Source organism: Stigmatopora nigra, chromosome 11 (assembly GCF_051989575.1).
Source record: "Stigmatopora nigra isolate UIUO_SnigA chromosome 11, RoL_Snig_1.1, whole genome shotgun sequence".
Classification (NCBI taxonomy): Eukaryota; Metazoa; Chordata; class Actinopteri; order Syngnathiformes; family Syngnathidae; genus Stigmatopora; species Stigmatopora nigra.
In genome coordinates this window covers 4,828,423-4,844,251 of record NC_135518.1, presented here as the reverse complement: position 1 = coordinate 4,844,251, position 15,829 = coordinate 4,828,423, and the positions used below count along the sequence as shown (strand labels likewise).

The following is a 15,829-nucleotide window of genomic DNA, read 5'->3' as shown; positions in this document are numbered from 1 at the left end:
TCTAATAATGAATCCTGTTTTCTGACCAATATGTTTACATAAATGTTGGCCTCAACTAGAACTGACTGGCCTTATTCAACTACACAGCTTTTTAAATATAGTAACTAATATTTACAATTACCATCCTAGTTAAAATTCATGTTTTTACAAAGTCTTAACAGTTTAACTTTTGATTTTCTCTAATCAGTGCAACGATTATAGTGCAGCGACACTTTTGTGTTCATCAAATATATTCTAATTGTCGATGTTAACTATAAAAACTCATGTTACTATTCGTGTTTATTTCATTTAAAAAAGAATGTAGACTCAATGCTCATTTGTCCATGATACTATCAATTAGAGCGAATTTTTAAAAAAAACTTTTACATATGCTTAATTTTCCCCTTTTTTTTGTATTAATGTGATAGCAATTTTTTCCTTTTCTTACTCCTTTAAAGCCCAACTGCTAAATAATTGACAGCAAATTAAATAATTTATAATCAACCTTTAATTGTACACAGAACAAAAACTCCAAAAAATCAAATATACTTTGTCAGCAATGTGTATCATTATCATATCAGTTTAAATTAGTGGGGAAATTATCACATCACTCAAAAATATTTTATCAAATGTACGTGTGGCCCTAAACAGCTAATTATAATACCAACATATTTTTTAAACTAAAATCTATTGACTGTAATGAATATGAAATGGAATTTTTAAGTAGTCTATTTGTTCATGTTGCTGCTAGTTTTTGGGAAGTTGGTTTCATGGAAGCTCAGTTTTACTGTACGTATCTTTAAATAGAGCGGTTAGGGCAGACTGGCACACCCCGTGCTCACGTGTCCTGCCCCCGCTGAGCTGGCGTTCAGATCCCGGTCACCTGTCAGGAGCAGGCCCGACCTTCACTAACACAACCCTGCAAAACGCCACGTGATTAGGCCGCGCCCAGTCAGACGAAAACATTCACCAAAATAGGGGAGTACAAAATAAAACTAGGGGAAAATACTCATCCCTGCTGTTTAAGATAATGGTTACCCTTCAATGACGAAATTATAAGTTTAACGGGGCTGACATTTGTACAAGAAACATCTAAGTTTATTGAATTTGATTGTACTATGATTCTATTGGATAAGTGTTATTTAGTTTTGTCCCCCCTCTCTATGCAAAGATAGTATCTCCCTTGCAAAAGGGGAAGGGCTAAACAGACCGGATTACCAAGAGAGAGCGTCCGAACTAGGATGTTATCACATAAACAGCGGCATTAATTAACAAAAACATCATTAATACTAAGATTTAATCTGACAAAGTTGGACCATGTCCACACCGGCTAGAAGGAGACTTATGAGAGACTTTAAACGGTGAGTTGTTTGTTTGCGTGAACCCTGTAAGCATTTGCCAAAAATCGGCTAAGCTAAGACCGAAACTCGGAGCACCTGGTTCTTTTAAATATCGCGAAAGCTATGGAACATAATGTGTATGTGGAAAAAAAACAACACGCGTGTTTTTAGAGGCTGGAATCTACGCGTTAATGTTTAGCAATGTCTACTCAAGTTTAAAACTAGCTAATATTTAGCCAGGTGAAAGCAATTGTTTGACTTGAGTGTTGATCGTGTAAATAAAAAAAATCTAGTTTTTATACCCCTTTTCATAGTTTGGTGTGCGTTTGACCCTTTGGCCTTTTTAAATATTTTCCTCGTAAGTAAACAAGATCCCAATAGTGAAAGTTGTCAGGGAACATAATGTCCGCGTATGTTGATCATCTTACTTTTATTTTAATGTTACATCATTTAAAATGTTAGCTACTCATCACTCAGTGGTCATCATATAAAGTGGCCCTAGCAATAATACCAAATAAGTGTTTTCCATCCGCCCCTGAAAAAAAGTAAGTTCATTATGTGTTTGTTTTTATGGTATTAGTCTACAAGAGGACCCCCCAGCTGGTGTCAGTGGAGCCCCTTCTGAGAACAACATCATGGTGTGGAACGCAGTCATTTTTGGGTAAGTTGTCATCTACTGAAGACAACTGTGACTTCATTTTTGTAGTTCGTGGTTCTTCAAGACAATTCATAAGCCCTACCATATCATTTTGGGTGGCTGATAGAAGTAAATTAATCATGTGTATCCACTTAAATACAATGAAAAAATATGAAATGATTAAAAAAATGAGACTATTTACTACCCACCTTTTTTGTTTTTTCAAAATTGACATTTCTTTATAAGGGAAGAAAACGAACATTTACAGTATTTTCCCTTTTAAAATAAAAAAACAACAACCATCAAATACGAATAGCTTTTTCACATCTTTGTTTATTTAATAAATGATAAAAAATAAAAGAAGGGTATTCTTTATTAAGATATTTTTTTAAAAAATCCTCACAGAGCGACAAATAATATTGTTAAAAAACATGTTTTGTGCCTTGAAACAGAAACGACTGTTTTGATAGTCGATTATTCAACAAAACATGTGAAATAAATATCCGCCGATTATCAGACAATATTTACTTCAAATTTAAAGGCGTGAGGAAAAACAATTTTGAGGTAAAGAATGTCCTTGTATAATTAATAAACTGTAATTAAATTGTTTCTCCTTTTGTTTCAGCCCTGAAGGAACTCCATTTGAAGATGGTACGTATTTCAGTATGATGCCAATAACTGATAAAAAAAAAAAAAACTTTTGCTAACTTAATGTTCCACTTTTGGGGTTTAGGTACATTTAAACTGATTGTGGAGTTTACCGAAGAATATCCCAACAAACCTCCTACAGTGCGATTTGTGTCAAAGATGTTTCATCCAAACGGTAAGAATGTCGCTCGACTTGGTCAACGGCTGTCACGCATACGTTTGTAACAATTGCAACCACACCTTATATCTTCGAATACCACCTGCATTCAAAATGTATTTTTCACTAGCAGAGTATGTAGTTACACATTACATTTACTGCTACTTTACTTTGGGCTGCACTAGTTGTTAGTTTTCCTTTCTGTTCTACACATTTTTCTTTATTTTTACCTCCTATATCAGCATTACCAATGAGGTGTTGTGAGTTTAATCAATGACTGTTATAGTAGCCCAATGATCACGTCAAGCTGTTCAATTATTTAAAGCACTGTAAGATATAAAATACAGCCGTACATCAATTTCCGAAATTAATTGGTTCTAGAGCTTATTTCGTAAGTTTACTTTATATGTTGATAGATTCCCTATTTTGTTGCGTTACATCGACATAAGTTGAACTTTTTTCAGTTTTTATTTGACACTGATTGACCACAGAAATACGGTGATATGATTTTTAATTTAATTAGGGCTAATGCTTTAAAGCTAATGCTGAACATAACTCTAGAGTAGACCAAACCAAACTCCTGTTACAAAGAAGAAAAATTAATAATAGCAGTAAAAAATTTTCCAACATTGATTTAATATGTAACTTTTATTGCAATTTCAATTGACGTTTCAATGATTTCTCCTTCTTCCACAGTCTACGCGGATGGTAGTATTTGTTTGGACATCCTCCAAAATCGATGGAGTCCCACCTATGATGTGTCTTCAATTCTTACATCCATCCAGGTGAGGAATAAGATTGCAATGGTTTCTTGAAGTTGTAGACTTAAAAATTGTCCAAATGAGCATTGGACGTTTTTTGTTATCAATGGCAGCCAATAAGTTCATTTACAGAAAACAGAAAAGTTCAAATATAAGGGAGGTATTCAATGTTGCTTTTATTTGAGTAATGTAGCGCATGTTGAAATAATGCCAAAGTTACAGTGTGGTAATTGTAAAAATAATTAATTTTATCATTTAAAATACTTAGTTGAATTGTTATTTGCGTCCCAGTCTTTGCTGGACGAGCCCAACCCCAACAGCCCGGCCAACAGCCAGGCAGCGCAGCTGTACCAGGAGAACAAGCGCGAGTACGAGAAGAGAGTGTCAGCCATCGTAGAACGAAGCTGGCGAGACAGCTGACCTGCTTCAACGCACGTTTTGTTTCCACAACCCTCGTCTCCTGTCACCTTTTGTTTTTGTTTTTTACTCTTGACATTTTATGCACTTTACCTCTTCATAGAAATACGTTTTTCTGCCTTGCTTCCCCTTTTTCTCAGCAGCATTTTGCGTCAAATCTGACCCGGTTTGGTTCACGTTTAATTTTATCCACGACCGAGGACTCCCGATAATGTTACGCTACTTCTCTGTTGTGCCGTGACGGCTTTCTTGCATGCCTGACACAATGAGCAATGCATATTTAGCTTCCCCCCTCTCCAGTACTCATGTATATAAGAAGCCTGCATTGGAATATATGTGTACATATTTTGCACAAGCTTGTGTCATTTTTTTTCCTCTCAACATTTGTACTTAAAAAGAGACCGGTAGGCAAATTTACTGTAGGTTGCTATTTTAGCAGTGGGAGACCATCAGGGCCAGCAAGACCTTCTCTGCTGGCTTCTGTGGTTAATTCTGATCCTATACATTCAGTTGTTGAAGCACTTTTGAAGGACCTGCAAGAATCTTGTTGTTCAATTAGCAATTGTTTTTACTTGTGGCAGTAGAAAAGCATATACCAATGTAAAACAAATCTTATATCCATGGTCATAGGTTTTGAGACTTTCTACTATTTAGTTAAATGTAAGTCTTAAAACAACTGGACTACAATCTCTACTGCTTACCTTAGCCAGTTGCACATTTCAAAAGGGAGGCAGTCTTACAAAAATAACTATTTACCAAACTGGAACACAGGTGAGAAAAACAAAACAAAAACACCTAGTTGTACTGATGCTCGTAATATTGTACAATGTTGTTCCTTTGCACCGAGTGTGGCTACCTGTTGTACGCTCGCTCTTTCTTGGCCCTATCCAACGCTTTGTCCAGAGTCTTCTCGTTCTCCCCGCGGCACTGTGGACAGTACCACTTGCCTTTGGGTTTGTGATGGAGCCCCACACACGAAAAGTGGAACCACTCTTTGGGACACTCGTCGTTATCGCATCCGATCATCTCGCCGTAAGAAACCTGCTCGCAAAGGCAGTACGTGGGCTCGTCCGGGTCGATGGGCAGATCGGGCGGTGACACCTCCGACTTGCCCTTGGATCGCTTCTTCTTCTTGGACGACGTCTTGGCCCGCTTCTCCCGGGTCGCGCCCGTGTCCTCGCCGCCATCCGTTTCACCGTAGCCGTAGCCATCACCGTTCTTCTGCCTGCGCGCTCGCTTCCCGCCGGCTTTGTCGGCGCTGGTCAAACTCGCCGTCGCATCATCACGCTTTTTGTCGAGGTGGCTAGTTTTGGTCGAGGTGGCGGCAGACGAAGATGACGACGTGGCCGAAGTAGCGGTCGTAACGAAGGCAGTCTGTGCCAGGGCGTGGTTTTCCGAGCTTTCTTTGGAGGACACCAGGAGTTCTGAGCGCCAGTCCAAGTGACGGGTTCGATTTTCCACCAACTCCACCTGTAACAGTAAGGTTGTACCTCAATAAAGGTGATCCATTCAGCAAACATTGCATGATTCTTGTATCGATTCAAAATGGAACCCATCTTTACACTCTGACTGATATAGACCACTAATTGGCAGCTGTTCCTTGTCATGTAGTAATGGTGCTTGGACGCACTAGGGCACTGCTTCCCAGCTTGAGTCCCATATTTTTTTCAGTCATGCCTCCCTCTACTTATGAATGTCTCTAGGTACGAAATTTTCAGGTTACGATCTTTTTTATCTGCAAATGATTGACTTGAGATACAAAAAACATTCCAAGTTAGGAAATCCTGAAAGTCAAAAGAGGCCCACCTTAGAGAGAAAAGGTAATACAAATTGAAACAAAATTAGAATTAAGTTTAGTGTCAGGTTAAATTAAATGTAATTTTGAGTGTCTGTATCGTAATCCAAGTTCAATTAAATTGATTTATGTTGTCACGACTGGCTAAATGAATACCGACACAGATAAGATGCACTTTTAACGTTTTTCGCCCAAAAATTATTTTCAATTTCATAAAAGATGAAGATTCTTTCATCTAAACTCACCATTTGTCCAGCAATTTGAATCTTCTCGTCTCCAAGCTCCTGACTGCGAATCAGTGCCCTTTGGATTGAAGAGTGAAGTTTGCGTCTTTGGCCTGAGTCGGATTCTCTACAATAGTGATCGTACGCATCCTCCAGCTCCTTCAGAACATCTTCAAAGAAAACACATCATCAATGCCGTATCCTAAGGCTGTGTCAGTTACCGTATTGGCCCTGATATAAGATGACGTTTTCTGCACTGAAATAAGATTGAAAAATCTTATTTATCTTTATTTGTGCCTGAATTTAGGAATGTTTAATGGCAAACCTGACAACGGTAATCGATAATTACATATGTTGCCAAAGTAATTGATTATCATTGACTGTCGTCAAATATTTGCTGCTGCACTCAACCGCATGAGGGGGGAAACTAAGGTGGAGGAATGAGCTTTATAGACTCTTGTACACTAGATGGCAGTATGTGCCCTACGGTGGCTTCTGATCTGCCAATCATAAAAATGTAGATGCTAACATTACTGTTTAAATAAACTTTGAATTTGTCGTCATCCAGCCTATTGACATCTGATTACATCAAGTAATGTGGAAATTTGATGATCTGGAGATCAATGTTCCACATACAATGCACTTTTTTCATTAAGTGACTTAAACTTAGTTTTTAATTATTGGTGCTACATTCTTGATTCAAGAAAAAACTGATACTTTTGTATCAAGAATATATACGAGTACTTAACAATTTACATTAACACTGCATAGAGTTGATTGTCAAACAGGAGAACTATTTAAATTTCAACACGCTTTATGTACTTTGCAGTTGAAATAATGTCTTTTTTTTTACCTTGATACCTGGCATCAATTTCCTTCATGAGGGAAACACTTCTCTGCATATCAAATGGTAGTGACTCCACCATGTCCAAGTACTCTTCCACGTAATTTGCGACAACATGGTTATGGTCACCATTTGTAGCGTTCAACATCGTGCCTCCACTTTTCTGGTCATGCACCGCTACCGCTGCACCTGGAAGAAAAAATGTGGCAAGAAGTGTCATCTACATGCTAAAATTTGCTGGCTTTAGTAAAGTGTGTACACAAGCCTTACAAAGTGGTAAGTAGTACATTTTTTTGAAAAGGTAATTTGCTTGTTTTTTTTTAATTTATAAGGATCATAAACGGGTGTTCGATACTGCTGTTTTTAACCGAAGGCTGAAAACATCATACAGTTGTTGACTGGCGACCCTGGGACCTGAACCCTCGCCTCCCACATGTGTTGCAGCTGTAGCTGCAGTAGAGGTTTTATAGCCATAGAATAGTTTTTGACGGTTGGATTGATTCCAACAGCTGAAGGCGTCGCCAGGAAATTCACGGACCACCACTGCAATAGGTGTTACTTATTGTAGACTAATTGCTTCTAAACATATGAAGGTGTCAATGACTATTATTTAGGCAGTGGCTCCATAGCCGTAGTTTCTTACTATTTACCCCACACAGAATTCTTACTGGCAAAATACCCCCATGGGACTATTGGACCGGTTAACGGCTAAGGAGCATCTGCCAATATAGTACTGTGGTCGTAGATGCAGTAAGCGATGACAAAATGCTGCTTCCGCCATACTTTACATGCAAGGCACTTGTAAAAACACTTGCAAGTATTGGTGCTACTACTGTGATTGAACAAAACTACTTTTTAAATAAAAACGCCGCCAGGAAATCGAACCTAACGCGAAGCTATTTGCCTAGCATGCCACCTTTCCTGGCGATTTGTGAGTTGCGTTTATCGAAGTATATAAATGAGAAATATTTGCTCTCAGTAAGACTACGGCGGCTGAGTTAAAATACTACAACGTCAATAGACGCAGGTGTACGTAATTAGTGTCATAGTAACTAAACACCATTCGCTGAGTTCACGTAAACTACTTCAAATGTTAAATCCACGGGACAAAATGTTAATTCCGTGCGACTAAGGTGTCCGTAATACATTCTTAAAGTTGTAAAAGTCGTGAAAGCATCATTTAAAACTCATTAACGTTAACTTAACAGCAGTCTTTGCTTACCCGAACTCGTCGCGTGTATAAATGCAAAATAAACAGAAGCTTCCCATTTCTGGTCAACTTACGTAAATTAAATGCATGCACACCTCTTCGTGTACATATAGTGGTACTTTTCCACTCAGTTATTTGTCCTTGGCGTCGAATCCAATAATGGTCGTGATGCAAACGACATGGGTCGTGCTGTGAGTCGGCAACGGGGACAGCTAATGCTAAACGTTAGCTCACTATCGCGCATGCGCAGGCCGTCACACACTGTGGACACGCTGTTCTCTTCAAAACAAACAATTCATAAATACAGTATATATAATCATAGACTATGAAATCTCCTCAACACAGCCAATTCATGAAAAAATATGGAATCATAGTATATGAAATAAGTGAACTGATTAGACAATATTGCCAAAACTGGTTCAAAAAGGTGGTTTTAAAAAAATGAATGTGCGTTTCCGTGAGGATGATGTACGGTTGCCACCTAGTGGCCAATATGGAATTCGTTTTTCATTCATTCTAAAGACAATATATATATTTCTACGCAAATTGTGTGTTAGAATTAAATGTGGTCAATAAATTGTTGACGCGCATGGACTGTTGAATGTTAATGTGTGGAGTTATGTTAAATCAAGTAGAATAAAAATGGTTAATATTGTTGATTTTGTTGCTGAATAATGTGGATTTACATGGAGGGATATTAAATGAATTTGAAGGACAATGAATCATGGAGAATAATTTATAATACGTCATTAGACAGCAATTCTCTGCCACTTTCTGACAATTTGGTGCACCCCTGCTTACTTTCCGTTATATTTTTGGATCAGTTCCAAATGAATAGTATATTCGGCGGTGCTACTTTAGTCAGTGCGGTCCAGTCAAATAAAAAATAAATTAAAAAAAACATGTAACCGTTTCAATTAATAGTAACACACTTCAAGTTGTATTTTTTTTCCATAAAAAAACACATCAATACCAGCTACATTGTTTTTTTCTCTCCGGTCTGGGAAGACTTGGAAAAACCTCAAAATATTTGAGGGACACTTATTTTTCCATACACAAAAAGGTATCGTCAGCTTTCACCGAAACCCAGCCCACTCATTAATATACTCAACCGGAGATAAAACCTGCAAGTACCGCAAGAAAACTCAACCACGAGGCATTTCCTCGTACGCGTAATCTCCACTTTCATCTCTCAAATAGATTCTTGAAAACTGGGCCGATCTCTTGGATCATATCCGACGTGGTGGTGGATCTGCCGTGTCGCTGGAACGCTTGTTTGTTGCACTGTCTGGTGAGCGACGAGGCCCCCATCGCCGCCACCACTGACGGGTTCACGCTGCGGTCAGACGTGACAAGAATGAACTTGAATTTCATCCATATTTAATGAGTCCAATCAGGTTTTCTGCCACACCCACCCTGTTATTAATCCTGCTTGGGAGGCAGCATGGGCCCAGTGTGCCAATACGCCGGCAGATCCCGCGAGAAGATCACCCTGTCCTCCGCATCGCCTCCCGCTGCCTTCCGTGCTGCACGCCACCACTGAAAAAAAGAATAATAATAGCTGACATTATTGAAATAATCACTAATACACTTCTCGGGTAAATCGATCCAAACCTGTGCTGCCGTCTGCAATGAGATCATTTTCTCCTTTGAGTACCACAGTGATGTTTCCCATGGCTTCGCTTAGCTGTAGGACGCGACTACGGTGATCGCCCCCGTCGACCGCCTTATGTTGCTGAGAAAACAAGACGTGGATGGGATAGGCATTTTCAACACGTTTGTAATCGGCATTTGGTTAAGACACTCACTAGCGTCTCGTACAGCCGCGTAAACTCCATGAAGTTGGGTGTGATGATGCCCTTTTGGTAGCCCTGAATAACTGATGGCTGCTTTGTCACCAGATATAATCCATCCTGTAAGAAGAAGAAAAGAAAAAAGAAAAGGGTAAATTGAACATAATCTGACAAGAGGAAAAAAAATCTAGTTAAAAGAATGGTAAAAAGTTTCCTGTAGAATTTAAAAGAACTTGTGTCGACTTAAATTTAAAGGAATTCTTAACACAAAGGACGCATAAATCATGTAATTTTTAGTGAGGAATTCAAATAAGAGCATGTATTTTTGTTCAGAAATCTTCTACCAACTGACTGCAATGTTATATTGTATTAAGAAATTTAACCGTTTTTATACTTTATAAAAAAATGGAAATACAGTAAATGGGCAAAACCAATACAAATTGGTATAATGAAAATGATGTATTAGTGCATGAATGTTGTAAATCCTGCTGGGCTATTGAGCTTTGTTCAATCTGGCCTAACCTGAATGTTTTTAAGGATGTGGGAGGAAATCAGAGTACCCAGAAAATACCAGTGCAAGACCATGAAGAACATGCAAATTCCACACATTGAAGATCACCTTGGGATCAAACCCTCAACCCCAGAACCATGAGGCCAACGCGCCAACCGTTCGGGCGCTGGGGGGTACGTACTTTCCTGAATTTGAGAGATTGCACTTCACTAAAACACAACCTATAGTACTTTGCTTTGGAAAAAATGATATCTCAATTCAATACATGTAATTTAACAGTTTCATGCTTGCTACTTTAGGGTATTTTCCCCCCAAATCTTTTGTTTTTCGATTTAAAAATATATTGTGGATGTGACTGTGAGAGAAAATTGTCTAGATCTCTGAAAAACTCACCGCATCGATGATAATTGGAATATCTCTGGCTTTGGACTTCTCTATCACCTCCTATAAAGAGAATAAAATACATTACATTCTTCACTGCCTTTGAGGGCGAGAAGACAATGGCCCACAGTCAGAAATGGATTAGGTGTCATTGACAAACAATCCTCAAATATAGCCTTTTTATACTATACTTGCCTTTGCCGTTTTTAATAAGAAGTCCTCTCTTCCTAGACCGGGCCCCACCACAAGGCTGTGCAGTCTCGGTAGCCATTTTTCAATCTCTTCAACTGCGTTTGGGCTGTCCCTATTAAATGTGAACACACCACACACATAAGTGACATTCCTACACAGTTTTGCAATTATTTTACCCATGTATAATTCATTTCTATGACTTAATATAAAATATTTTATATGGCAGGATATTTCAAGTAAAAGTGTGCTAAATACTACTTCATTATTGTATTACATGCACTATGACCATGCAAATAATTGTAGTTGATCTCATGCAATTATTCACAAGTAAAATGTGTATTTCAAGTTTAAATGCAGATTTCTATTGGATACCAGTTTTTTGGATTAAGTGTATTACAATATGATTAAATTGCAGTAAGTCTTATTCTAGTTAACATAATTGAAATCTGCATTTTAAACTAAAATACCGTATTTTCATTGTTTTATGATCAGTTGGCTAAATACCACTTTTAAATCAATAACGTTTTGTGAGTATACCGATGTGATTAAAATATGAATTTCAAGGTAAAATACAAATTCTGATTGGCTTTTATTAAAAAAGTGTGCTATAAACATTACTATATAAATTAATAATTTGAAAAGTTATTATCAGATTGTGTGTATGACAATCACAGTCCTAAAAAAAATGATTTCTCGGACAAGTAACTTGCATAAAATGTGTTACTATGTTTTGCAGTATGTAACAAAAAGCAAATACAGGTTTTCTGCTATCTGTTGGGGTGATCGTTTTCCACAAATGGGTCACTCACAAGACAGGATGAACTATAAGCTCCGGGCTGTAGGATTTGATTACAGCTGCAGCATCTTTGGTGCAGAACACGTGAGACAAGTCAGCACCCTGCAGATACAACAACAACAAAAATTGCAGCAACACTGAAAATACGGCAACATGAGACGCATTTTCTCACCACTTTCAGTGCCGAAATGGCAGCAAAGTAGGGCGCTCCGGTGTAGCTTGAAGGTAAAGGGTGAATTCAAAGGCGATCAATACGAGGATGAATTCCCGAGCGCGTGCATGCGTCGGGGCGTGACATACTCTTGGCATCCGCCGATGATACCGATTCTGCCGTCTTGTCCCTTGTGCTTGTTGTTGGACAGCGGGGGGACGATCTTCTTTACAAGTGACTGAACGCGCTCCTCCATGCTGCCGTCAGACATCGGGCCCAGGCTGTAGCGACGTTCAAACACTGCGAGAAGAAATACGCAGTTTGAAAAATAACAATTATATATGTAACTCTCCCCTCGGTGTCTTTGTACGTCCAATCCATTTCCTCTGGGAGAGACGGCAGCAATTGAAAGATCACTGTCGGCTCTCCCAGTGTAAAATGTAGTGGACGTTTAGCGCTGTCAATGGCACTGAAACATGATCATTTGATGTCAGATCTCCCTGTTCAGATTGGACATCTATCTCTTTCATAGGAAGGCGGTGAGTTGATTAGAAAAAAAGAAATCCGCTTTTGGGTCCTTTAAATGTAACTTTTAAAACTAGATGTCTTGCCAAGCAAGAAATTGAGGGGGAAAAGTTTTTTGCTCACTAACAGAAAATTAGATTAGACATCTATTCCTGTCAATGGCAACCAACAAGTTAAAAAAATATGTTGCCTTTTGGTCGCAAAGTTAAAAGCATATTTATCTAAGTGACTTTGATAAATTATTGATACATACCTAGTTTTATATCCCAGCTGACTTTGGCCAGCCGATCGCAAGGCACCCACCTTATATATTGCTAAATATTAGTTAATCATAATACCTTAGTCTTAGAGATTAAAAATAAGGTAAATGTTTGGTAAAGTACATCAATTATGTATTAAATGTGTAGGCAAAGGTGTGTGTATATGTGCATAAAAACAGCAAAAATATTTTTTAAAACTATATTTTAAGCCACTAAAATCACTGAACTCTACTTCTCGTGGTGCATTTACGGACGCAAAGGCTGTTGTTAAGTTGACTATGTGGGGAATACTTCTTTTTTATGTTTTTTACTTGGAACAAAAAAATAAATAAATTTTCATAACTTAAAAAGGGGGATGTTGAAGCATTCGTAGGTAGAGAAACCAGTGGTACCAAGGCTGGTAATGAATGAGTTCATAAATTCTTGGCATGAATTTCACTAATGCAAAACAAATGAAAAAAAAAATCCCCTAAAAGGTAACGTTAAAATAAATGCAATGAAATATCTGAGCAATAGCTCCACCGCTGCCAGATGACCACCCAAACTGCAGTGACCCCAATACCTAATGGCTGACAGTCCCTCTTTAAGGGCTGGCACCGCTTGACTAAACCGTCCGCCGGCGGTGAGCCTTGGTGCCGAGCGTACGTCGGCAAAGGTTGCGAGGGCACGGCGGTCTTCGGGTGAGCGGGGGAAGAGATGTTGGCGAACATCTGCCCAAGCATTTGGAGCATGTGGAGCTCCCTGGCGTGCTCGGCCTCACGCCGGTTGTCCTCCGCCTGCAAACGGCGCTCCTCCATTCGGTAGAAGCTGTCCTCGGCCTGTGAGCTCTGCTTCAGGAACTGCTCCATGAGTCGTTCCAGGGGGAAGTTGGTGCGCCGCCGTCGTCGCTGCTTGGGTATGGAAGCGCCACAATTTGCTGCCAACTGGCTGCTGATGGGATTGGGATGTTGTTCCGATGCACCTGAAGGCGACAAAAAGTATTTCCATCACCTTATTTTTCAGTCTATAGTTCCTTGCACTTGGAAATTTCTGGCTACTTAGATCACAGGCTCAAAAGTTTCACACTTCCTAATTTACCTCATTAATTTTGCTTAATGACTTGACAGTGCTGCCAATTTGAGTTAATGCCAATGAGTCGTTACCTAAAAGTGTGAGTATTCCTTCAGTTTCAGAATGTAGCAGCCAAGCTTGGAGTCTATTATTCAATACACGTTTAGCTTACCGTATTTCCCGGACTATAAGTCGTACCAATTTTTCAAAGTTTATATTATATATTTTGAAAAAGAAACAAGCCGCCTGTCCTAGTCTCTCATCTCATTTTCTGAACTGCTATATCCTCACTAGGGTCACGGTCAGTGCTGGAGCCTATCCCAACTGACTTCGGGCCACCAAAATAAAGCATGAATACAGAAGTTAAGTCAATTCACATCGATTGCAGTTCAAGGCTGTGAATGAGTTAATAAAGGCTGTCTAACAGCCATTTGAATTTATGAATTCCTTTAGCATCCTTTTAATTTCAATTCCGACCAAATCTGGAACAGATTTCAATGAACCGGATGAACTGAGTTCATCTGTCCTGCCTTTAGTCTGCATTCAGAGTACCAAAAAAAAGTACAGTGTCTATAGTTAAATAGAAAACATAATATTGGGACACATTAAGAAGATACTAATAATAATGCATGTGTACTTACTGTTATTTCCCACAGTGACTTTAACTGGGATGGGAATGGGAATACTGGGATACTCCAGCTTGACTTCAGTCTCGGCAGGGAAGGGACATTCTCCGGTACTCTCCGAGTAGACATCCTGAGCATCCTCCGCATCCTCATCCAAGCCGTCCAAGGCCTCCTCCCCTCCCGGCCCTCCATCGATGAACTCTTGGGGGTCAAGGGCGGGCCGGTTGCTCAGAATCCTCTCCATGGTGTCGTAGAACTTGGCGATCTTGTGATACTGCCTGTTGTTACGCAGATTGCCCTCCTTTGCCAGCAAATATTGGCGTTTGAGGCTCTTGATGCGCACCCTGCACTGCTCCGGCGTGCGTTCGAAGCCCATCGCGGCCAGCCGCCGGGACACGTCGCGGTACACGAAGCTGTTGCGGAAGTTGCCGTCCAGAGCCTCCTGGACGTCTTGCTCTCCCCAGATGTTTAGCAACGTCCTGGTCTCGGCGTCCGACCAAAGGAAGCCTCGCGTCGTGTTGTTGAGGAGCATAGTCGAATCTCGATGGTTGTTCGGCCTGCTTTGTAACCTGCGCGTCGGCTCCAAAAACCCTCTGGCGGGGTCGCTATCCGACCGTTCGAGTGGATTCAAATGCTGGAAGCGGGCGTATTGTTCAATCGGGGGGAGCGTTTACCCACCGAATGTCGGTGTTCCAGCTAAAACCTTGCCATGTTTTTATCCCTTTACGTCGCTCGTAAAAATGCCAAGCTTGGAAGTTTCGGTCAAACTGAACAAGGACCAGCTCTCAAACCCAATCCCCGTCTTTAGCCTCATTTTGGCGAATTTACAAAACTGACCTCTGATCGGTCTTCAGATGAAGACGGCCCACATCAACCCCCTGGTGTCAACGGGGTCCTAAACACCCCCGACTCAGCATACCGAGCAAACAAGGACGGAAGCTGTCAAAACTGACGCCGAAAAAAACACACATTGAGTGAATAAAAATAAAAATATAAGCCTTTATATGAAAGTTATACTAATTTAACAGCTGGTCTCACTTTACCTTCCACGTGTAAACAGAAGAATGCGGCGAGAATGGACAGAGTTATGGTGGCAAACAAGAAGGCGAACGTCTGAACGTGCTGCAACTGCCGTTCATCGTCAGTCATACTAGCCGCCGATACACTGAGGTTTTCAACAAAAAGGGACTCGAACTACGTAATTCACCCTGCTTACCTAAACTCCCTCTTCGTATCAATGCTGCCAATTGTGCACAAATACGCCTGGTCATGAGGCTTTTCTTGGTCACAGCAAAACAGGAAGAAATAGTTCACGATGCCTTCAAGTGCTACGCGGAAAATCCTGTATCCACTCTGCCATATCTTGGCAACCACCTGATGCAATTGGACACGGAACAATAATACATGTATTTGTTATTATTTTATGTTTCATAATAAGAGATTGTGTATTTTAATAATGTGGGTACACATATCGTTCTTATATTATTATTATTTTTAATCATTATAATATTTTATCATATTTATTTAAATAT

At 39.7% G+C, this 15,829-nt stretch overlaps 3 protein-coding genes across 9 annotated transcripts; 1 reads left to right on the top strand and 2 right to left on the bottom strand.

Moving 5' to 3' along the window:
- The first annotated feature begins 1,170 nt into the window (after positions 1 to 1,170).
- On the top strand, positions 1,171 to 4,294 carry ube2al (ubiquitin conjugating enzyme E2 A, like). The gene is made up of 6 exons (XM_077727943.1): positions 1,171 to 1,340; positions 1,900 to 1,980; positions 2,582 to 2,607; positions 2,690 to 2,779; positions 3,458 to 3,546; positions 3,814 to 4,294. Exons 1-6 carry the CDS (start codon positions 1,297 to 1,299, stop codon positions 3,940 to 3,942), a joined length of 459 nt encoding a protein of 152 aa, XP_077584069.1. The 5' UTR covers positions 1,171 to 1,296; the 3' UTR covers positions 3,943 to 4,294.
- On the bottom strand, positions 3,675 to 8,298 carry ing1 (inhibitor of growth family, member 1). Of its 2 annotated transcripts, none has more exons than XM_077727941.1 (4): positions 8,108 to 8,298; positions 6,812 to 6,991; positions 5,980 to 6,128; positions 3,675 to 5,409 (listed from the first exon to the last, which is right to left on the bottom strand). In XM_077727941.1, exons 2-4 carry the CDS (start codon positions 6,948 to 6,950, stop codon positions 4,792 to 4,794), a joined length of 906 nt encoding a protein of 301 aa, XP_077584067.1. In that variant the 5' UTR covers positions 6,951 to 6,991; positions 8,108 to 8,298; the 3' UTR covers positions 3,675 to 4,791. The 2 variants fall into 2 exon arrangements, with proteins under 2 accessions (XP_077584067.1, XP_077584066.1); XM_077727940.1 differs by having other exon boundaries at positions 8,087 to 8,297.
- Positions 8,299 to 8,734: 436 nt separating this feature from the next.
- On the bottom strand, positions 8,735 to 15,671 carry naxd (NAD(P)HX dehydratase). Of its 6 annotated transcripts, none has more exons than XM_077727935.1 (11): positions 15,514 to 15,671; positions 13,184 to 13,582; positions 11,986 to 12,136; positions 11,858 to 11,903; positions 11,699 to 11,787; positions 10,893 to 11,001; positions 10,710 to 10,760; positions 9,821 to 9,925; positions 9,627 to 9,747; positions 9,428 to 9,551; positions 8,735 to 9,348 (listed from the first exon to the last, which is right to left on the bottom strand). In XM_077727935.1, the coding sequence occupies exons 1-11, from the start codon at positions 15,566 to 15,568 to the stop codon at positions 9,198 to 9,200; spliced, it is 1,401 nt and encodes a 466-aa protein (XP_077584061.1). In that variant the 5' UTR covers positions 15,569 to 15,671; the 3' UTR covers positions 8,735 to 9,197. The 6 variants fall into 6 exon arrangements, with proteins under 6 accessions (XP_077584061.1, XP_077584064.1, XP_077584059.1 ...); XM_077727938.1 differs by lacking the exon at positions 13,184 to 13,582 and adding an exon at positions 15,135 to 15,245 and having other exon boundaries at positions 15,341 to 15,621; XM_077727933.1 differs by lacking the exon at positions 15,514 to 15,671 and adding an exon at positions 14,313 to 15,126.
- Positions 15,672 to 15,829: the final 158 nt, after the last annotated feature.